At 37.6% G+C, this 23469-nt stretch overlaps 1 protein-coding gene across 4 annotated transcripts in view; it reads right to left on the reverse strand.

The window, feature by feature from the left end:
- Positions 1-9899: 9899 nt before the first annotated feature.
- The window catches only part of LOC136872401 (uncharacterized protein MCAP_0864), a 43934-nt gene continuing 30364 nt past the window's right edge, over positions 9900-23469 (reverse strand). For 3 of the 4 annotated variants that reach the window (XM_067146217.2, XM_068227455.1, XM_067146216.2), the window contains 3 exons: positions 22864-23124; positions 22030-22290; positions 9900-10452 (listed from right to left, as the gene is read on the reverse strand). In XM_067146217.2, coding sequence (XP_067002318.2) covers positions 10196-10452; positions 22030-22290; positions 22864-23124 — 779 coding nt within the window. In that variant the 3' untranslated portion in view covers positions 9900-10195. The remainder of the gene's footprint in view (positions 10453-22029; positions 22291-22863; positions 23125-23469) is intronic. The other variant, XM_067146219.2, reaches the window with a different exon arrangement.

Here is a 23469-nt window from a genome sequence, read left to right on the forward strand (position 1 = left end):
TCCGACAACCTCTGCCGGGTTTTAACCTACTATCTTGGGATCTGGAGGCCGACACTCTACCACTGATCCACAGAGGCAGCTAATTAGAAATGGCTAATCTGTGGTAATAAAAGGCTAAAATTTATTTTATAAAATTCCAGGCCCTACATATCACTTATTACTATTATGGATAAAAGGGGTTACATATTTATCTAAATTGCAAAAAGAGATGATAATTAGCTTTCAGGACTTGCTTGGCAGTATTCCTGAAACAGTGCAGGTTAAGAACTTTCTGGTGGTGCTGTAGTAAAAAATGTACCATGAGCAAACAGACAGCATAATTGCAAATAAGCAATGTGGAAACCGTGGAGCAACACATGCCATCGATGTGAAAGGTGAATGTTGGCTTTGAAGGTGGAAGACTGACATGTTACAGTACAGCAGTTCACCATAAAATGAACCAGAGAGCTACTAGACTTGTGTTTAAAATGACAGTTTAGCAGACTTATGTATGGGGCTCCAAAAGCAAACAAATGATCCTTGCACTTACGCTAACAAAAGTGCATCAGTGAAAAGCACAGCATTATTAGAATTAGTCTTCTGATGATTGGCAAAGAGTTGCCTTCACTGACGAGTCCTGTTTTCTGTTTCAATGAACGGGTGAATGTTACGTGTCAGGCGAGAAACAGTGGAGAACTAATATCCTGAAATCATTGCTGGAAGAACATAAGCTGGTAGCAGGGTTAAGGTCTGGGAATGCTTTCATGGCAGTCTCTGGAACCACTCATCTATGTAGAAGGCACTCTCGATTGATTTGCTTATGAAACCATTTTTGCAGATTGGGTTCAACTGTACATGCTGACTATTGTCCATAGTATATGATACCTGAAGCCATCTCTTTTCAGTTTTGACTCAGTTAACTGATAACTGTTAGGATCTTCAGTCAGCCAAAACTTTGAATAAATAAATTTATAAATTACCAGAAAAAGAAAACATAATAATATTGTCTTTCAGCAACTGTTTTGGCAAACTGAAGAACCTAACAGTTATAAATTGTTTTCCATAGGGCAGATGGGATCTTCCAGCAAGACGATGCAACATGTCATACAGCTAGAAATGTCCGATAGTGGTTGGAAGAGCATGGGCAAGAATTTCAGGTATTTCCCAGACCCACTAATTCCACAGTGACATGTGGAGGATCTTTGCACAAACAGATATCTCATCATTTACCAATAGAAATGGGCAAAAGAATCAATATACTATATTGAATAGAGTCTGGGTGCAATACTGAAGATGAGTGGAGACATTGGTAGACACATGTGTCCGTAGTGGTTTAGTCTGCTTAGTTGTAATCATATCCCAGGATAACTTAATTTTTTTTTTTTAAATTACAATTTTATATATATATCACACTGACATAGATAGGTTTTATGGCAATGAGGGGATAGGATAGGGCTGGGAGTGGGAAGGAAGCAAATATGGCTTCAGTTAAGGTACAGCCCCAGTACTTGCCTGGTGTGCAAATGGGAAACAATGGAAAACCATCTTCAGGGCTCGACAGTGGGGTTCAAACCCACCATCTCCTAAACGGAAGCTGATAGCTACATGACCTAAATCTTACACTCACTTGCTTGGTCCAGGATGATTTGATATCCCACATTGCCACAAAGGCTATATACAAAACAAGACTACATAACTGGGACTTCTGCATTTCTCCTAACACCCAGTAGAGCAGGCTTCCACTGAACAGTGGCATCTTTTACAAACCTTGCAGCTCTACATTTAGGAGGGTGAGGGGGTGGTCCCCATCATCGGCTGTCCTGAGAATGGTTTTCCATTCTCCTGCACTAAGGTGAATGCTGGGACAGTTCCTATTATAGGCCACAGCCGCACCCACCTCACCTTCTTCACATGACACAAATCTCCCTGGCCTGAGAGATGGCATTACCATCTAAAAGATCCACCATATCCCATAAGAGTACAGAATGAAAACATTTTTATAGTAGTAGTTTCCCTAATTGTGGTTATGAATCTTCTTTCTATACCATAAACCACAGCTTGTCTGAATGTCCTTTCTGCTCATACCAGTCATCGAGAGAAGACTTTGTAGATGATCCTGGACCATTAGTCCAATGAAAAAAAATGAAATGGCATATCGCTTTTAGTGCCGGGAGTGTCCGAGGTCATGTTTGGCTCGCCTGGTGCAGGTCTTTCTATTTGACTCCCTCGGGCGACCTGCGCAACATGATGAGGATGAAATGATGATGAAGACGACACATACACCCAGTCCCCATGCCAGGGAAATTAACCAATGATGGTTAAAATTCCCGACCCTGCCGGGAATTGAACCCGGGACCCCTGTGACCAAAGGCCAGCAAGCTAACCATTTAGCCATGAAGCCGGACATTAGTCCAATGATTGAATCATTTAAAAATGTTAACATGCAACTGTTCTTGCAAGAAATGAAATTGCCGGGCTGAGTGGCTCAGACGGTTAAGGCGCTGGCCTTCTAACCCCAACTTGGCAGGTTCGATCCTGGCTCAGTCCGGTGGTATTTGAAGGTGCTCAAATACGACAGCCCCGTGTCGGTAGATTTACTGGCACGTAAAAGAACTCCTGCGGGACTAAATTCCGGCACCTCGGCGTCTCCGAAGACCTTAAAAAGTAGTTAGTGGGATGTAAAGCAAATCATATTATTATTATTAGAAATGAAATTCATATTTCAAGTTCCATATTGACTGTGGTAAGTTGAAGTATTAAGATTTCCACCTATTCAATACTATACATTATAATCTTATAGATTATTTAATCAACATTATATTTAAAAGTAGACATGTTTTGTTTCAGTTGAGCTATCATCAGCACTGGTAAGACATAAAATGGTTTTTACTTATTGAATAAAACATCTCATAGCAATACGAAATTGATATACTTAAAAATATATGTCTGTTAGGTCTCTGGTGAGAACGTATTGTACTCTTACACAATGTTCTACCAGACCATGAGGTGAGTAGACATTTAATACCACCACACATTCTGCAACATACAATTAATCATTTTCAATATTACATTTTTCATTCTTAGGTCTATTACATAAATATCTGAGGATCCTGTCCCAGACTTCTACTACTAAGAAGAAATGAAACAGCATAGGGTTTTCAGTGCTGGCAGTGTCCAAGGACATGTTCGGCTCACCAGGTGCAGATCTTTGGATATGACACCTGAATGCGACCAGTGCATTGTGATGAAGTTGAAATGATGATGAAGACGATACATATACCCATCCCCCGTGCCAGCGAAATTAACCAATGATGGATAAAATTCCCAACCCTGAAAGGAATCGAACCCAGGACCCCTGTGATAAAAGGCCAGCATGTTAACCATTTATCCATGGAGCCGGACTACTAGAAGAATAATCATTAGGCACCATTTCAATCCCATATTGACTACGGTAGATACAAGACAGTGTCAATACTACATCTATTCTTGAAACAAAAAGATTTTGGTGGATGGAACCAACAATTTGTACAATATTTTAATGTCATTTTCATCATATTTTATCTGTGCTGTCCTGAACACATGTTTTACAATAAGTTCTCAGCAGAGACCTAATTAACAGACATGTATTTTGAAGTATATCAATATCGTATTGTTATGAGATGTTTTATTCAATAAGCAAAAACCATTTTATGCCTTACCAGTGCTGATGATAGCTCAATTGAGCCAAAACATGTAAACTTTTAAATATAATGTTGATTAATATCTATACCATTATAATATGTAGTACTGAGTAGATGGAAAACTTAATAATTGAACTTAAATGCAACTGTTCCACATTCAGAAGTTGGAAAAGGGATATTTCCTTGTTACGTTTTGTATGAATCATGGCTGAATTCATCATCATCATCATCATCATCATCGGTTTGCCCTTCCAGCAAGCCGGGTACGGTGTTTGAAAACGAGTGTCTTCCAAAGTTGCCTATTCAAAAACATTTCATTGTCCAAGACAGATTCCCAATTCCATCCTCTTCTCTCCACGTCTTCCCTCAGTTGGTCCATCCATCTTCTTCTTGGTCTTGTACATGTTATTCTCTTTTCCAAATAAGCACATGGTAACCTTGTGCTATTCATTCATTTTACATGCCCAAACCGTTTAAGTCTAGATGACCTAAGTCATCGATTCATTTAGACCTAGGTTAGATCGGATCTCATAATTTTTCACATGATCAAGTCGGGTCTTTTGGAGGGCAGTTCTAAGAAATTTCATTTCACAGGCTTGAATCCTACTACAATCCTTTGATGTTAGTGTGCAGGTTTCCAGAGAATGTGTAAGGATGGGAATGAAATATGACTTGTACAGGGTCATTTTTGTCCTTTGTGTGATCTTCTCATCCCATAGTAGGTGTCTAACGATACTGTAAAAGTTAGAGCCTTTGGTTACTCTGTTTGTTATTTCTATCTCAGCTCTGTTATTACTAGCCATTACACTTCCTAAATAACTGAATTGGTGTACTACTTCAACTTGGTGGTCCTGTATTTTTATGTTGCATTCTCTATTATGTCTGCTGATTTTCAATGCTACTGTTTTTGATGGGTTCAATTTCATTCCATAATCATCAAACTTCTTACACCATGCATTCAGATTATTTTGCATTTCCTTCTCTGTTTCATCCCATATTGCCACATTGTCTGCAAACACCAGAGCCTGAAGATCTTTATTAGCTTTTCCTTTTAGTTCCTTTAGAATGGTATCCATAACTGCTATGAATAGAAGAGGTGGTAAGGCACTTCCCTGTTGTACTCCTTTGGTTGTATTGAACCATTCAGAGTGACCATCTCCAATTCTGACACAGATTTTAGAATTAGTATACAGCATTTGAATCTTCTTAATAAGGTACTCCAGTACACCAAGTTTTCTAAGATTTTTCCAAATAGTTGATCTAGGAACATTACCATATGCCTTTTCAAGGTCCATAAACACAATAATTAGGTCTTTTCCTCTTTCCCAGTGTTTCTCTGCCAACATCCTCAAAGCAAATATCAGATCTGTTGTGCTTCTTCTAGTCCTAAAGCCATGTTGTTCCTCTTCTAAGATAGGCTCTAGTATATCCCTTACTCTGGCTTCAATGATCTTCTCCATAATTTTAAGGCCGTGTGATAGGAGGGTAATGCCTCTGTAATTTTCACTTTTTCTTCTACTCCCTTTCTGAAAGGTAGGAACTATCACTCCTTTTGTCCAATCTTCAGGTATTTCGTTATCCTTCCATATTGTTCTGCGGACTCTATACAGCCAGTATTCCTGGCGGACCAGCAGCTTTAATCATATCAGCTGTAATTTCATCAGCTCCTGCTGACTTACCACTTCTCATCCTATGGAGAGTTTGCTCTACTTCTGACCATGTAATTGGGATATCTTCCTCTATTGTTTTCTGTGCTACATCCTCAACAGAGATCTCTTTAGGGCCATTTAGGAGCTTGTCAAAATACTGCCCCATTGTATCCGTGATATCTTTCATATTGTGAACTATATTCCCAACTGCTGTCTCCAGAGCTGTAATTGCTTCTTTATCTGATCTTTCACTTTTAACTATTCCATATATCATTTTCATATTCCCTTTCCTGTCTTCTTCCAGTTTAGTTGTAAATTCTTTCCAACTTTTCTCTTTTTCTTCCCGTACAATTCTCTTGACTTCCAACTTTCTGTATCTATATTCCTTTGCCATCTCTTCCAATTTATTGTTGTCTATTGGGTTGCTGTTGATTCTTCTGACAGACTTAGCCACATCAAGAACTCTTTTGACTTTATTCCTTTTCATTATGGCTTCTTTCACTTCGTCATTCCACCAAGATGTTATTTTCTCTCTCACTTTTCTGCTTGTCCTTCCATATATTTTATCTGCGCTACCAACCAGACTTGCCTTAAAATCATTCCATTCTTCATTACCTTTCTTTGTGACTGAATTCATTTAGCATATTACCATGTTCTTTTCTAGTATTTCAATATGTTCTCCTGTCTATATTTATGTTATGCCATGTACTAAACAAATAAAGAGAAAAATAATCATTTGAAATTGTAGACGAATATTTTGAGTTGAAAACGCATACGATTGTTCAAGATTTGAACCTAAATTTACCCAGTGGTACCTAGTTAGGGACAAGAGACCAGTGTAATTTTGCCAAGAGAACTAACTTTCAAAAGTATAGTCAGTTAAGTAAATGAAGCACTAAGTCGTGAAAAAGATCATCGGTCAATTGGCCCACAATGAAATGTCCAGTAGCAAAAATGTCCTTTGATATACAATGTCCAATTGCAAAAATGTGCACCAGTATTAAATGTCATGAAATGTCAAAGAAAATACAAATTACAAAATATTCCAGAATTTAATGGAGTTTTCTAATTTTCTTCTGCATCAGGATCAGCATGTATCTTCATAGGATAGGAAAGTGCTTGCAGATGGGAGTACACTCTCTTCATTTTGCTTTTGAGTTGTTTCTTATGTGTTATTTATTGGGTACCTTACATTTACATGGACATTTTAAATTTGATTATTGCTGTACCGGGAGGTACAACTCAACTCCGTTCATTTAAATAACTGCCTTAATAAACTCCTCTATCGATCCAAAAGTGAAACTAATAACACAAAAAGTTGGAACTTTAATCAGAAGATGTCTCTACTGAAATATTAAGTAATTTGGTTATTGTGAAATTTCCTAAACTGACTGAATTTCTCCTTGTTTTGTTTGCTATACATCAAGAAGTTTGAACACTTTTCCATAGATGACACTACCAAAAAACTCTGATCATGCACTCTGGTGCAAGGTGAAAGAACTTATAACTTAAAGACGTTTCGTATTCCTAGGTTTTCCATAACTGAATCTGTGTTCATTTATTTTTGGGTTGGCAACACTTCTTTTTCTTCCTGCCAGTTTTGAATCTAGCCAATCAGGAATTTTTGTAATTTATTTTCAACCAATCCCACATTTCTTGTTCACTTTGAATCTGCCAATAAATTTTGAGAGGGTGTGGCCAGTTTAATCTTGAATTCTCTCAAACCTTCCCTGAGGGTATATAAGCTGCGGCTTTTCATGTTTCCTTGTCAATTGATCACCGTCTCTCTCTTTCTTCGGTCGGCAGAACATCTACAAGGTAATGGCCACATAAAATTCTATCTTTCTTGCTGTCTCCGCAACTTCATCTGAGGGGAAGGTCCGAATCTCTAACTATTTAACATACTTTTCTAAAATGTAAATTTTCTTTCGGCTAATGTAAAACTTCATAAAGTCTTTAACTGTAAATCGGGGATAGAGAGTGAGTTACCCTCTCGAGCTCCCCTTCATCTTGGTTTGAGGCGACTACGTTTTCGTAACTGTGTTCTCCTGTAATGTGTTAAAGTAATTTCCATGCGAGCCACCTCAGTAGTTTGAGAATAGCCCCTGTTTCATCGGTCTAGAGCCCTGTAGGTTTTTAATTTTTTCATTATCTTGGAACACTGTGTACGCCTCCATTCAGTTTGTGTTTGGGCCGTCTACTTAACCTGTTCTTTTTCACAAAGGCCCTGTAGGCTGGGTACTAGATACCCCTGTTAATAACCAGTTCAATTTGTAAATTGTGGCTTGCGAGGCCAGAGATTGTAAATTTTGATATAATGTTGCCTTGAGTGGGCCGTAAGAAACTGAGAGCCTGTTAGCTCTTCTTCAAAGTTTTTTAAGAGTAACGAGTGCCTCTGGAAGGCTAGATGTTGTATTTTGGGAGCAAGTGCTCTTGACTTCAGGGATTTCTGCCCTAAGCTAAATAATCCCACTTTCAATTGTAAATTTGTAACCTAGGGGCTTGTAGCCCCTGTGGGTGGGGGCAGTAGAATAACACCCATGGTATCCCCTGCCTGTCATAAGAGGTGACTAAAAGGGGCCCCAGGGGCTCTGAACTTTGGAGCGTGGGTTGGCGACCACGGGGTCCTTAGCTGAGTCCTGGCATTGCTTCCACTTACTAGTGGCAGGCTCCTCACTTTCATCTATCCTATCAGACCTCTCTTGGTCAGCCCTTGTTCTTTTCCAACGCCGACGGTATTACGTATGGAGGCCTAGGGAGTCTTTCATTTTCACGCCCTTCATGGCCCTTGTCTTCCTTTGGCCGATACCTTCATTTTTCGAAGTGTCTGATCCCCTCCATTTCTTCTCTCTGATTAATGTTATATAGAGGATGGTTGCCTAGTTGTACTTCCTCTTAAAACAATAATCACCACCACCACCACTTGTAGCCCAGAATTGTCAAGGTCTGAATCTTGAATTTTCCAATTTTTGAAATTTTCATTGTACCTGATGTTTCATTGTTATGTTCATTCAGTGAAAAATTGTTAAGTTTGAAGTTTTTAAAAGAAATACAACCTTTAGTGCAAGTTTTAAATTAATTTTGATATTGTAGATAGACCCATTCACCCTGGCACTTTCTTTAACCTCTTTCTGCTCCAAGGGTATTCCCGTAACAATTGCATTCTCAGTTTTATTTTGTACCTTACAGACCTTGTATAAAAATCTCCAAATACTTACATGGCATCCAGAAATCTTCAACTATGTTGTTGGTTCTGTGGCTTCCTTGTAATGTTGTATCGTAAGAAATCCACAAAGGTGGATCATGGTGGTGTGACTCTGTGACACCCTTGTGCTCGATGGCCAGTGACATATATATGGCAATATAGTCCATGAAATGTCCTTTCAATGTCATCCAATAGGATGAAAGGCAGAGCTAAAGGTTCTTTCATTTTTCTCTTCATTGGGTCTACAATTTTTCGATTCTAAAGAAACAATGTTTCTGCAAACCAGTTGAGTAATATGAAATAGATAGCCTTTAATATTACTGTTAGGGAAACTACAATGTGCAGTGTTTAAACTGGCTGGTTCAAAATCCATCATTACATCATTCGATTCAAGTTGGCTACCTTGCTGAATGGCATTAGTCTTTAAAATCCCATGGATATGGCTGTATCTTACGTTTTCTTGGTGATAATAGCAAATATGAGTGGAAATGCAATGTTATGTATCAAGCCCTGTAATGTTATTCATATGAACTGAGGAGGGACTACCTTAAAGTTACCATCTGTATAAATGCATTTTGAATTACAAAGACGTGTAATGTTCGTAACTGTTAAGAATATTATCACCCTGTTTTTATCATCTTGCCAGGAATCAAACATCAAGAACCTTTCTTCCCATTGTGTGATGTCATAAGGTGGATATATTTCAAGATCTCTAACATTTCTGATATTTAGATGAAAACAGTTCTGTTCTCTGTTTATTTTCTTTACTAAATTATTCCACTCAGGTAGGTTTGTGAGAACCTCTTGATTTCTCATGACTGTTGTTTTTTCTCCTACTAAAAGAGATGGATTTCCATTCAGCTGATTCATTATCCATTCACTTACAGAACTAGTCATTATTTTTGCTTCAATTGCAGCTGCATTGATATCGTGTGTATGTTCCTTCATACAAATAAAAAAAATTCAATTAAAATGCTATCTAAGCTGTTGTTGGTTGTACAATGAGCTTTAAAAATTTGCCTTTTTGGCATTGCCAGTAAAATTTGTTACCATTTTTAAAATGATGACGATTACATAAAGGAATCACTCACCAAATTTTTTTTCCTCTTCTGAAAATTTATCACATACTGGTACACCATAATTTATATGAAATTTGATTACCATGGACACATAAACTAAATATATATGGTAATAATGTAACTGTTACAGACATTTCTTTTAACTTGTGGAATTATTTTCTATAACTCTGTTTTATATGTGGGATTTTTTGTATGTTGGACATTCTTGTACACTGGACTATTCTGTTTATTGGACATTTTGTACATTGGACTTTCTGACGGCCTTCATTGATTGGACATTTTTGTTATACACTTTGTACATCTTGGACATTATACTCTGGACCAACTGACCTGGAATGGTGAAAAAAAAGGACAAACTATACAGTATGGTATGAATAATTAAAACAACATGGTGGAGAAATTCGTGAATTTCATTATAAGGAAAGGAAGAGAAGGATCTGATTTATGAATTCAGCATGAAATACTTTTTTGCATAGTTGAAAATGATTCCAAGTTGTATCCTTGGTGAATACTAATCTTTCCTATTATTGTATGAAATGGAATTAAGCTCAATTATGATACATCAACTTATTGTCACAGTAACATCAGTAAAAAAATAGTTCATTAATAAACATAATTATCACCATCATTTTGTGAAGGATTTGGATGCATTCTAACAATAGATTCAACATTAATAGGAAATACTCTTGATTTCTCAATCATATTTTTTCTTGATGGCATCTCCGGTTGGGACAGGTTTTTGAAAGTAAACTGAACAGTCTTATTTAGTTTTGGCCAAGACGAGCTATATTCCACTTCTGGTACTGAATTTCCATCATCTTGTAATCTTAGTTCTTCATAGGCATCAATCATCTTCAAGTCTGTAAGCAGAAAAAATCAAAAAGTTGCTAGCATGAAACTACAAAATCATTGGTAGAAGTTAGGTTAAGTATAGTGTTATTTTGATAGTTGCCAGTCAGTAGATAATTTCATAATATTTGGTATCTGGCTTCATGGCTAAATGGTTAGCATGCTAGCCTTTGGTTCCTGGGGTACCGGGTTTGATTCCCGGTCGGGTCAGGGATTTTAACTTTAATTCCTATGGCTCAGGGGCTGGGTGTTTGTGATGTTTTCAGCATTAGATTTCATCTTAGATAGGGCCTCATCCCCATAGACAAGCAGGTCACCTATACAGCATCAAATCAAAAGACCTGCACCAGACCTATCTGGAGACTACACGCCATTATTATTATTATTATTATAATATTTGGTTAATGTGGTATTCATATCTTAACCTTTTAAACACTTGATTTAAAAATCGGACAGCAATAGAACCAGCTTTTGGGTTGTTAAGCCATGTGCGTTTGCGGAGTTTCACTCAGACATGCCATTTGGGTTCATCAGTTGGGCTGGTTATAAACATGTGGGATCAATCCCTATACTGAATTTTTCCTTTTCACTTTCAGTGAAACTAATAACTGTTTGCAAATCAATATGGTGCAATCAGTAGCAGGAGCTCCAGGCATGGTTATACAATCTACATGAAAGTTGTATAGCCTACTGTATATCATTCATTAACATCACCAAAAGACACAGCAAAGACAGTTTTTTTGTTTTTTTGTTTGTTTAATTTTACTATTTGCTTTACGTCGCACCGACACAGATAGGTTTTATGGTGACAATGGGATAGGAAAGGGCTAGGAGTGGGAAGGAAGAGACTGTGGCCTTGACTAAGGTTCAGCCCCAGCATTTGCCTGGTGTGAAAATGGGAAACCACCGAAAACCTTATTCAGGGCTGCCGACAGTGGGGTTTGAATCCAGTATCTCTTGAATGCAAGAGAAAGACAAATGATGTTGAATGTTGTATTATGGATATGCACAGCAAGAAAGCAATACTTATCTAGGTCCTCTAATAGGTAGAGTAACAGAGAGGCCTGATGCAGGTCTTTTGATTTGACTCCGTATAGGCAACCTTTGTGTCTCTTAAGATGGGGCCCTATTTAAGAGAAATCTAATGCTGAATATGTCACAAACACCCACCTCCCAAGCCATACGAATTAACTAATGAAAAGTTAAAATCCCCAACTCAACAGGGAATCGAACATGGAACCCCTTGAACCAAAGGTCAGTATGCTAACTGTTTAGCCATGGAGTGGGACAACTTATTGGTATGGGCATAGGAATTAAAGAAGTAAAACTGGATATATTTCTACAACTGTATTTTTACTAGTAATTTTAAATTCATAAATAGAATTGACAAAAGGTTTTATAGTCTCACTATTTAAAAAGGGGAACCATGCATGAATTCAGCAAATACAGGGGAATTAGCCAACAATTTTGTTGCATGGACTGAAAAAAGAACTGAAAGAATACTGGAAGTGAGATTGAAAATTATCATTGCAGCACTGCTTGAGGAGAAGCAGTATAATTTTAGAAACAAAAGAGCAAGAACTGACTTAATATTTGCAGTCAAAACGATTATGGAGAAATATAATGAGGAAAAGATGTTGCCTTTGTTTTCCTAGATAATGAGAATCTTTTGACAACATATACAGGAATAGGTTATAGGAATGTCTTGTAGATAGAAATGTAACACACTGTTAATGAGTAAGTTATTATTATTTCATATGGCAAAAGGATACAAGTTTACAAACAATGTTAAAAAAATATTTACAACTATATACGTATTTGAGTAGTCTTAACCCTTTTCTGTCACATGTTCCAACAATCTGGTCCAAAATAATTTTGCACATTTTTACCTTGTCAGATTAAATTTGGAACTTTTATCAGTAACTATAATTATATTATTATTATTATTAACACGTCATCACACGCCCCCTTATTTTTACATGAGAGCACGCCCCACGGCAATTTGCTCACGCATGTTATATATTGTTGCTCTGATTTTAAAATGAAGAAAACAAACCTAAAACGTTAACAACATTGTAAGAAAGAGAATTTACTTACCAAAACATCATATTTATAATTGTAAATCATTATTAGTAATTTAAAATATTGTACAACACGAGAACACGCAATGTTAGCAAACTGCTTCAATTCCAAGGCTGTGACCTTACATCATAGCACGCCCCGTTAGCAAATTGCCGCATACTATATTTTAGGCAATTTCAAATAAGTTGCATTATCAGTGGCCAACAGTGCTTGTAATTACCAACTTCGGGTGTACAAAGAATGACTTTGGAGCGGCTCTTCACTGGATTTCGTTTGGCGTCATCGGCCATGATACTACGGTGTAGAAGGCAATGAAAAACCACCACATTACCTTACCAAGAGAATCCTCGATGGATATGGCTGCTGCAGAAAGCAGCCTTACTGAACTTGATAACTGCAGTCGCTTAAGTGTGGCCAGTATCCAGTATTCGGGAGATATTGGGTTCGAACCCCACTGTCAGCAGCCCTGAGGATGGTTTCGCTGAGAGCCTACTGAAAGGTTCAGTCCCTCTTCGTTGGACGGTGGGGTGTGTTGTTCGTTACCAACCTCACACGGTTGCATTGTTTCTTCTGAAACACTCTCCTCTGAGTCACTATTAACATGCTCTAAAATATCTGTTTCATCAACGTCACTATAATCAGAAGTATCTTCACCTAATTCACTTGAATTACATTCTGGAACGCTGTCCACTAAATCTCTCACTGTAGCTTATTGTACGTCGTACGGATCTGTTTCCAGATAATGGCGCAAACAATAAAACAGAAATATTACAACTGTATCATATAAAATATACGCGAGAACTCGCCCGTTAGCAATATGCTCACTTATGTTTGTACGCGATAGCACGCACGTTAGCAATCTGCTCACACAACGTGACACCACCAACACAAATGTGAACTGTCGTAGAGGGGAGACAGCGACAAACTGGATTAGGCTACGGTCGTTATACATAGATGTGGGGGGAGGAATACCTGACAGCCTGCTCATTCTTGGAGACAACAAAGGAAGATATTAGCATTATTGTTCAAACGCGGCAAATTGCCGCGGGAGCGTGTGATGACGTGTTATTATTATATTCTATAAACATGAGTCTAGTGAGTTATTTACATCTTTACACAAAAGTCATCAGTGCAGGAGTGAAAAATAACATAAAGAACTGAAGTGAAGTGATGCAGCTAGGAGGAACCTGCAGTTTTCTGACCTGATGAATAACTTAGTCTAGGAGGCTCACTGTCATGAAATGTTACATTCCGGTAAACACTATTGTCGTTTCCATTCCCATTTGTATGTGCAGATGTATTTTCAGCATCACTGTTACTCAAATTATCAACACTGATCTGAGAAGCATCATTACCATGTGCCGTACCCCCTCCTCCTCCCCCCGGCCCATTACCTTCGCGCGTCTTCTTGCTTTTGTAGCAGTCACTGGATCTTCAGAAATAGCATATGATAGTCCAGGATCATTCCGTGCTTTTTTAAGCACAGGTCCAGTCGCTGAAGTTTCACTTACAATGCTGCAGTTCACTACACTTTGGTCTTCACTTGACAGTTCTCTAAACTCTCCGCCTAATTCAAATAAATAATAATCGTCACTGCTGTCTAAATAAACATGCATACATATTTCTTCTTCATTCATACTTGCCGCTTTTATATCGCAAATTCAACTGAGACAATTCGCATTCACAGATGAACACACCTAGTACAACACACATGCAGCACTACTCAATGTAAACACAGGTGACAGGCCGTGGGTAACCATGACGATACACAGCTACATATGTCTCATATTATTTCCATGGAAATAACAGAATGACTTCCTTTGTGCACAAAAATTTGCTCTAGAAACTCAGAGCAAAGAACCTCAATAAATAACTTCTGAAGCAGAACAAAACATAATGTTGAGGTGATCTCAACACTGGACCAGTTACAATAACCATGATGTCGAGGTCACCTCGATGTTGGACCGGAAAAGGTTAAAAAATACAGAATGAGACTTAGATCACATGATGTAGCAGTGTCAGAAATGAATGTCCAACATGCTTAACTGTTTTACAACTTCTTCAGTGGCCTCCTGGATGTCCTGCATTGTTCTGTTGATCTTCTGGAGTGGGCAATCCATAGCATAATGTTGGAGAATCTGGGGCACGTCGGCACAGTCACAGTAAGGGTTCATAGTTACCTTCTACTTATGCTTCTAGTATTGACATCTGCCATGTTGGGTTCTTATTCGATTTAATGACGTCCAGATTTTTCTGGGTAGGTCAAAACCAGGAGGACGGTTAACTGGATCCAGGATTAAGCCTAGTTTGTCTGGGTTTGAAGAGAACAACATATTGCACCATGTTTGATTCACGTTAAATTCTTCTTGGATCAGTCTCTCACCTAGTATCCATGATGGTTTCCTTGAATTTAACCTGAGCCATTGATATGAGCAGTCCTTATGTATTGGCAGATGAGAATTTTTACGGCATTTAAACCATTCTTTTTTCAGTGCCATTTGTCTTCTAAGATGAGGGAGAGGAATGTTAAAAAGTACTGGTAGCCATTTCAAAGCTGTAGACTGGATGGTCCCTGATATAGTCCTCATTGTGTCATTCAGCTGAGTGTCGATTTTCTTTGTGTGAGTACTATTAAGCCATACTGGACTGCAATACTCAGCTGCTGGGTAAACTAAAGCAAGAGCTGTTGTTCTTATGGTAGATGCAGTTTGCTACTATTTTGGTTCTTTTGAGTATAGACGGGAGTCTTCCATCCCGTAATGTTGCTGGAAAATATGGCAAGCCATTTAATTGTACATGAACCAAAATGCACTAGAAATTCCAGATATTTTCCATCAAGCCCAGCTGCTTTCCCCAGCTTAATTTCTTTTAATCCAGCTGAGATCTCATCAGCTGTGTATTCGAATGAGAATTGAGAGGCTGTTTCAGCGTGAGACAACATGGACTTTAGTTCCAGCTATATTTTGTTATCTTTGTTTTCTTGTCAGGCCAACTAACCTAATTTCCATCTTGTCTGCCTTTATCTTGGAATCCTTGCAGCTGAATATTGGTGTGCTGCTACCAAGTTTTCTTAAAAGTGACCATGCTTTTCTGCTCGAATGTTGGAAGTTCATGTTTTCCATGAGATAATTCCTTTCCTCTTTCCTGGCTGTATCCAGGGATTGTAATGTCCACAGGTTTAACCTTAAAGAACCCTACACATGATCCCTGGGTGGTGCTAAGAAAGCAACAACATTGGTTGCTGGACCTAAAACTCTGCTTTTGGATATCCCAGCAATTAGAGGATACACTGCTATGAAGGAGTAAAGTCAAAATGTTATTCAGACATTGGCAAAGTTGTGTCCAATGTAGGTGATAGATATTCAGAACGGTTTGATACCAGATGGAGGTATACAAGGCCATTGACTACTGCCTCTTTTATTCATGAGTTAACAGTTACACAGTTCTTGTCTTTGCAGATGGTACTAGGGATCATGGTGAAGAAAGCTGAACATATGGAATAATATGTTTAAACAAATTGACATCCAAACAAGGGTACTGACCATAATCAAAAAAAATAAAATAAAAAAAGGAACATACTAATCGGCATAACTTAATACTGGAAAGCCTAACTCACTTTTTATATTTAGGCAGCATGGTAACAGAAAAAAATTGACCCTATGCTGAAATCGCAGATGAAGTAACAGAGAAGAGCAAATTTTTACCATTTACAATAAGTCAGAAAACTCCTCAGGGATAAGCAAGTGCCAATAAAATCAAACTTAGCACTCCTAAAAAGCTTTATCTTCACCATTTGCCATGTATAGCCTACTAAACTGTACCCCTCGAGTACAGGTATAAGTGAGCCCCAAGCTGTTAAGATGAACCTCTTAATAACAGTGATACAGAAAGCAAAGGGATACAATCCTAAATGAAGTGCTTTTGGCACCAAGCACATACAGAGCAAGTGATTTCTGAAATTCAGCCAAAACTAGATTGAAAAGATTTGGCTATGTGAAGAGAAGTCAGGAAGAAATAAGCTGTCCAGATAAAACACAACTTCAAAGTATGAGGGGTTTGTGCAGCAAGATATCCAGCATGGAAGATTCAAAGGGCAAAGAAGGAGGACAGGTATGATTCAAGTAATATTACTGGAAACATTATAAAGACTGTTACTTATTGAAATTTACACAAAATAGAAAAAAGTATTATGACTATTTCAAATAATAGTACAAACATGGTTGACATCATCATCATCATCATCATCATCATCATCATCATCATCATCATCAACTGGATCCAGTAGGCCAGGTGATGCAAATGAACACTCTATACTTTTCTCTGCCCCGGTGTACTTATTCATGTTGGATCGCTTGCTGCACAAACCCCTTGTATTTCAAAGTCGTATTTTATCTGGGCACTCTATTCCACCCCATTGCCTTTAGTATATCCCCAGAAATCCTATCAGATCTACTGAGAGTTTTTAGACAAGGAAGCTGGAACATTTGTTAGAGATGTGAAAGTGCTGCCAGGAGAAAGTTTAGGTAGTGATCACAAGTTGCTAGTAACCACTTTAGAAAACATTATGGTAAAAAAAAAAGATAAATACCAGGCATAAACCCAAGATAAAACCAGATAAGAGGTCTGAATACCAGATGAAAGTTAGAGTATGAAGTGGGAACAGCAGAAGAAGAACAGCTGATTTAAGAAAACCCTTGTTGGCAAAACAAGTAGCAGAGTAAGAGAAAACGAAACCCCATGGTGGAATGAAACTGTCTGAACTGCAATAAAGAAGAGAAACGAAATGAGAAACCGAAGAGATAAAGAATGCCAGAAAGGTGTGGCAAGGAATGAAGTGAAATTAGAACAACTCAATCAGCTGTACCGAGACCAGAAACTTAAATTGAAAAGAATAATTTGGAATGAGAAAGAAAAAACCTGGACTGAATTTGCATAGAAACTAGAAAAGGACAACAAGAACAACAAGAAACTATTATATCAATCAAGTAGTGAAAAGCAAGAAAAGCAACTATGAAGAAATAAAGGCGTTGGAGAAAGAAGATCACTTGGCATGACAAAGAGATAAGAGATGAGAGGAGACTATTTTGAAAAATTATATAATAATGAAAATTTAAATACCAAACAGGAGACCACAGTGACAGACAATATTCAAAACAAGGAGCCTTATATAACATGGATGGCAGTGGAAAATGCCCTAAAGAACTTGAGTAAAGCCAAGGCAACAGGCATAGGTGAGGTAAGCATTAACATGATCAAGGCTGCTGGAGTGCAAGGATTGCAGTGGTTGTTTAGAGCCCTAAACACCATTTGGAAAGAATAAAAACTACCTGAAAACAGGACTAAAGGCATCATCGTCTCTCTATTTAAAAAGGGAGACAGATGGAAACTCAGCTACTACAGGGGCATCACTCTTCTATCTCATGGACTCAAAATAATGGAACGAATCATAGAACAGAGATTAAGAACCATCACTGAACCACAGCTTGAAGACGAGCAGTCTGGTTTTAAAAGGAATAGGTCAACAACAGATCTGATATTTTCTGTAAGGATGATCATGGAGAAACACTGGGAGAAAGGAAAAGATGTCTTCTTTATTTTCCTATATATTATGGCAGTGTACAGAGACAAAAATCTGGGAATGCACTGAGAATAGATCTGTACCATGTGCTTTAATTAGTAGTCAAAATGTTGTATGAACATTACCAGAGTTGTTTCCAAATAGGGGATGGATATTTGGAGTGGTTTGAGACTACGCAGGGTGTACAACAATGCAGCACATTTATTCATCATTGTAATGGATGAAATAATTAAAAGAGTTAAGAGACACAGTAACAACCCTGAGTTTAAAGCTTTGCAGATTATATTGTAATATGGGGTGATAGTGAGGCTGAAGTACAACAGAATCTGAATGACTGGAATGCTATATTCAGGCAATTCGCTCTCAAAATAAGCAAGTTCAAAATGTCAGTGTTCCCTGTGAGTCAACAGAACATCAATACTAACATCACCCTAGATGGATTAAAGTTGGAACAAGTACATCAGTTCCCTTATCTTGGTAGTGTAGTAACAATAGATAGCCCACCATCTACAGACATCACTAGTAGAGTACAGAATGGAGCACAGTTTTATCACCTTGTGAGCAAACTTCTTTGAGATAAGCAAGTTCCATTAAGATCAAAATTAACACTACAGGAGCTTCTTTGTACCTCATGCAGTCTAGAAACCTGCATCCAAACCAACAGAAATATCAGCAAACTAAAAACAGTGGAAATAAATTTCTTAAGAACTATGATTCAGAAAACAAGGAGGGCAAAATAAGAAACGACAAGATACGCCATCTTGTCTAAGCGAAAAAACCCTTTAGTGAGATCTGTGTTGAAGCCAAGCTGAAATGGTTTGGTCATCTCAAAAGAATGGACCCACAAAGAACAGCTTGAGCGTTGTTTGATAAGGAACTTAAAGGCAAAAGATCAAGAGATTGGCCAAGGAAGAGATGGATCGATCTGATCAGAAATGATCTAGCTGGACAAGGTCTGGATTTGCAGCACGTTATGGAAGACATCTACAGTACATGACCAGAAGTAAATGAGGAGTGCTCATTCACCACACCCAGGAAACTGGAGCTAGTTCAAGATGATGACGATGTATCTCTATGTAAATATCTTTGTTACTGTATGTAAATTTCAGTCCTTTGCTAGTACAGGGTGATTTATATAAACCGGGTGGTTTTCAAAAGATCGCATTTCTGTCCGACAGCACACAGGAAGACGTGATTGCTTTCTAAATGTGAAGAAACTCTAGGATATTCACTCACAAACATTTGCATTCATTTATAGGACAAGGAGTAAGGATTGTAATACATTATCAAGGGAAATGTTTGATAAATTTCTGAGTTCTTTGAAAACGTTTAAAAAAATTCTAGGTAAACAATTGATAGGGAATCTGCCACCTAGACGACAGCCCTAAATGAAGATTATTGATGACTGATTGACTGCCAACAATATGCAAGTTATTCTTTCTTAGGCGTCAATTGATTCCACAATTTTGCCTTTTGCTGGCTTGCTTGTTGTTTTAACGTACATTCGTTCAACATGCAATAAACATTGCCTCAGCTTGTGTTTCAGTGAAAAATTATTGTATTATGAAGTCCATGATAGCCATGCAAAGGGTGTTCAGCGGAGAGTATGGTATGTGTGATCTTTCTAAGAGAGACGCAATATTGACTGTAATGGGAAAATTGGAAACAAGTGGGTCTTTTTCGAGTAAGTCTGGCAAGCATTGGTTTGGTAGATGTGGCAGATGATGTTCAGTTCACGAGTTTCAGGAGCCAGATAAGGAAAAATGAGTCAATTACTGCATGAAGTTCTTGGATTTTATGAATGGCTACCAGGAATTGTGAACGTCACTTGGTTCACAGATGATGCCTGGTTCCATTTGACTGGTTACATGAATTCTCAAAATATCTGCATTTGGGCCACACACAACCCACACAGGATTTATGAAAGACCCCTGCACCCACACAAGGTCAGAGTTTGGTTAGCAGTCTCAGCAATCCAAATATTGGATCCATTCTTCTTCTTGTATAAGATGAACACACTCTGGTGAATGGATATTTTCCTGCAATTTGTTGAGCAACTAGATGACACTGAACTAACTCAGGGTTATTTTAAGCAAGACGGTGTGACATGCCACATGTCAACTGATTCTATCACTCTGATCAGCAGCTTCCTTGAGGACACAGTAATCTCCGAGAATTTGTGCCTGCCAAGATCATGGACTTCATGACACTAGATTATTTCCTGTCTGGTTATCTCAAGTATAAAAGGTATCATAAATCGACCATGAATACTTGAAGACCAACATCAACAATTGAATAAAACAATGCTGATGGTTGTATAGTTATTATTAAAATTAGACAGTTGTGTGCTGAAACAATTGTCGTCTAATTATAATAATAATAATAATAATAATAATAATAATAATAATAATAATAATAATAATAATAATAATAATCATCATCATCATCATTATCATCATCAACAATGAAATAGATGTGACATGCCAGGCATGTCTACAGGAAGATGGAGGCCATTTCCAACATCTGCAGTGATGGTAAGATCTCTCCCACAGTTTCTTCATATACAGAACATAGTTGCGTTTTCCTATCTGCTACTAGACAGAAATGGAGTTGTTTTGACAACCACCTAGTTCATATAAATCACCCTGTATTAGTCACCTCCTCTACCTGGATATTATCCTCATGTCCAACTGATTAACTACTTCTGTAAATCTTCACACATACACTCCTCTTGCTCTTTTATGATCCTTGGAATGTCCTCCCTGAAACCTGTTCATGCCTAAAGTACCTATACATACCCTCCCATTTTTTGGTAAAATTCATATGACTGTTAATTCTGCCTCCCTTACTTAGCTTAGCTTAACTTACGTTTCTGATAAATTCAATTTCCCAGTAAGTTCTTTAATAGTCCAAGCAGTAGAGGGTTTTACCTGCAAATGTTAAGGATGAGAAACATGAAATTCTAGATGTAAGGTTCATCTCTAGCTTGATGTTTTGGGGTGTACAGATCTTGGAAGGCATGACAATGATGTATTAGTAGTTAAAAATAAATGTGGTAAAGGAAGATTTTAAAATTAGGACTATTAAACAGTACCATATGGTTGATGAGAGGTACGAGCAAATTAAAAAAAAAGTATGTTCGGTTGAAAATGGTGAATGAAAATGGAAACAACTTATGGAATGGGTATAAACCAGTTCCATCCTATCTCTACGATGTACATTTCAGTTCCAGGAGAAAATTTCTGCATCCATAATATCATTTCTCAGCCATGACTGAATTCCTATTACAATATCTGATATATATTTATATTAAATTACTTCATTCTGTACATTTCCTTACAATATTTCCACAACTCTATGTCATCCTATTTGACTTCCAGCTTCCTTTAGGCTACCCTCATCACTGCTCCCTATTCCACCTGTTTCACTGAGTGTTCCTTCCTATAACCCTTCTAAACAAACCCCCTAACATATACATACCCCATGTGTTTTAAGTGAAGGCCATCTGAGCTCAGATCCTTCCCTTCTACTCACCCATTAGGATCTGAAAATCTCAATCCCAGTCCAACGTACCCACTCCATAGTCTTATTTACATTCCAGTCAGTATCCTACTGGTACAAGTCTACACTCCTTTAAACCTCTCCCAGATCCCATGCATCCCCAACTATGTTGGTACCTATTGCTGCTTGCCTTATGTTGTTGGTACTGATGTGAAAACCTACAATCTTCTTCTCCTTTCTTTCTTTCAACAACATCTGAGTTAACCTAATTCCTTGGATAACATTGGACCCATGTTCTCTTTCCTCCCAACATTTTCCATAACTTTCCTCTGCTATTCTACCAGTAGTGGATAACCATCCTTTAAGAATGGAGTGTCTACGTAACAGTTGCATAACTTATAGGACAATTAAAGGTCTGTAGGATTACCTGCTTTTACTACAGATATGGTTTTCTCATCTTCAGGGTTTGATTTTCCTTTGGTTTCATTTTCCCTTTCTTTGATATCTCTTTTCGAGGACAACAATATCTTGCTCAAAATACTTCCTTGAGAAAGACTCTTTAAAGAGCTTTCCAATGGTTTCTTGTGTCCTGGCCATGAAGAGCTATATTTGTCAAGTTCTGGTCCTGATTCTTTAAATTCACTGTCATAGAAACTTATATCTTCATTGACAGAAGAAATGTCCAAATCTGAAAATGTGTATCATGTATTAATAATTCATAAACAATTTATTTAATTAAAATTATGACCTTCATTCAAAATATGAATTGTGAGAGCATGTACATCCTTGTCATTACTAACTTAAACTCTGTTGCAATGAAGTGAGAGTTAAGTATCTATAAACAAAAAAGAAATATTATTTTTAAATTCTAAAATAAGAATACAGGATTCATAATTTATGGATGTTCTATTATGTGTCATTTCACATAAGAAAAGTTCAATAGAGTCTCCCATATCCAGAGCCTGAACTCCACCCACCTCATTAGACCCTCCCCTCCTGGCCTTCCTTATCTTTCCTTACAGCTGCAGAACCTACTTACTCCTCCTTTTTCTTCCTCTCAAGACACTGTTCCACCTCCTTCTTCCTATTCTCTACTCTCCATTTCCCTTCCCTTTAGCCTCCCCCACTCTTCTGTAACAGTACTCTGTTGCCTATCTTTCCTCTGCTATTCTACCAGCAGTGAATCACCATCCTTTCAAGAATGCAATGTCTACGTAACAGTTACATAACTTATAGCACAATTAATGGTCTGTAGGATTACCTGCTTTTACTACAGATATGGTTTTCTCATCTTCAGGGTTTGATTTTTCTTTGGTTTCATTTTTCCTTTCTTTGATATCGCTTTCCAAGGACAACAATATCTTGCTCATAATACTTCCTTCAGAAAGGCTCTTTAAAGAGCTTTCCAATGGTTTCTTGTGTCCTGGCCAAGAAGAGCTATATTTGTCAAGTTCTGGTCCTGATTCTTTAAATTCACTGTCATAGAAACTTACATCTTCATTGACAGAAGAAATGTCCAAATCTGAAAATGTGTATCATGTATTAATAATTCATAAACAATTTATTAAATTAAAATTATGACCTTCATTCAAAATATGAATTGTGAGAGCATGTACATCCTTGTCATTACTAACTTAAACTCTGTTGCAATGAAGTGAGAGTTAAGTATCTATAAACAAAAAAGAAATATTATTTTAAATTCTAAAATAAGAATACAGGATTCATCATTTATGGATGTTCTATTATGTGTCATTTCACATAAGAAAATTTCAATAGAGTCCCCCATATCCAGAGCCTGAACTCCACACACCTCATTAGACCCTCCCCTCCTGGCCTCCCTTATCTTTGCTTACAGCTGCGGAACCTA

This window comes from Anabrus simplex, chromosome 4 (genome assembly GCF_040414725.1).
Source record: "Anabrus simplex isolate iqAnaSimp1 chromosome 4, ASM4041472v1, whole genome shotgun sequence".
Taxonomy (NCBI): domain Eukaryota; kingdom Metazoa; phylum Arthropoda; class Insecta; order Orthoptera; family Tettigoniidae; genus Anabrus; species Anabrus simplex.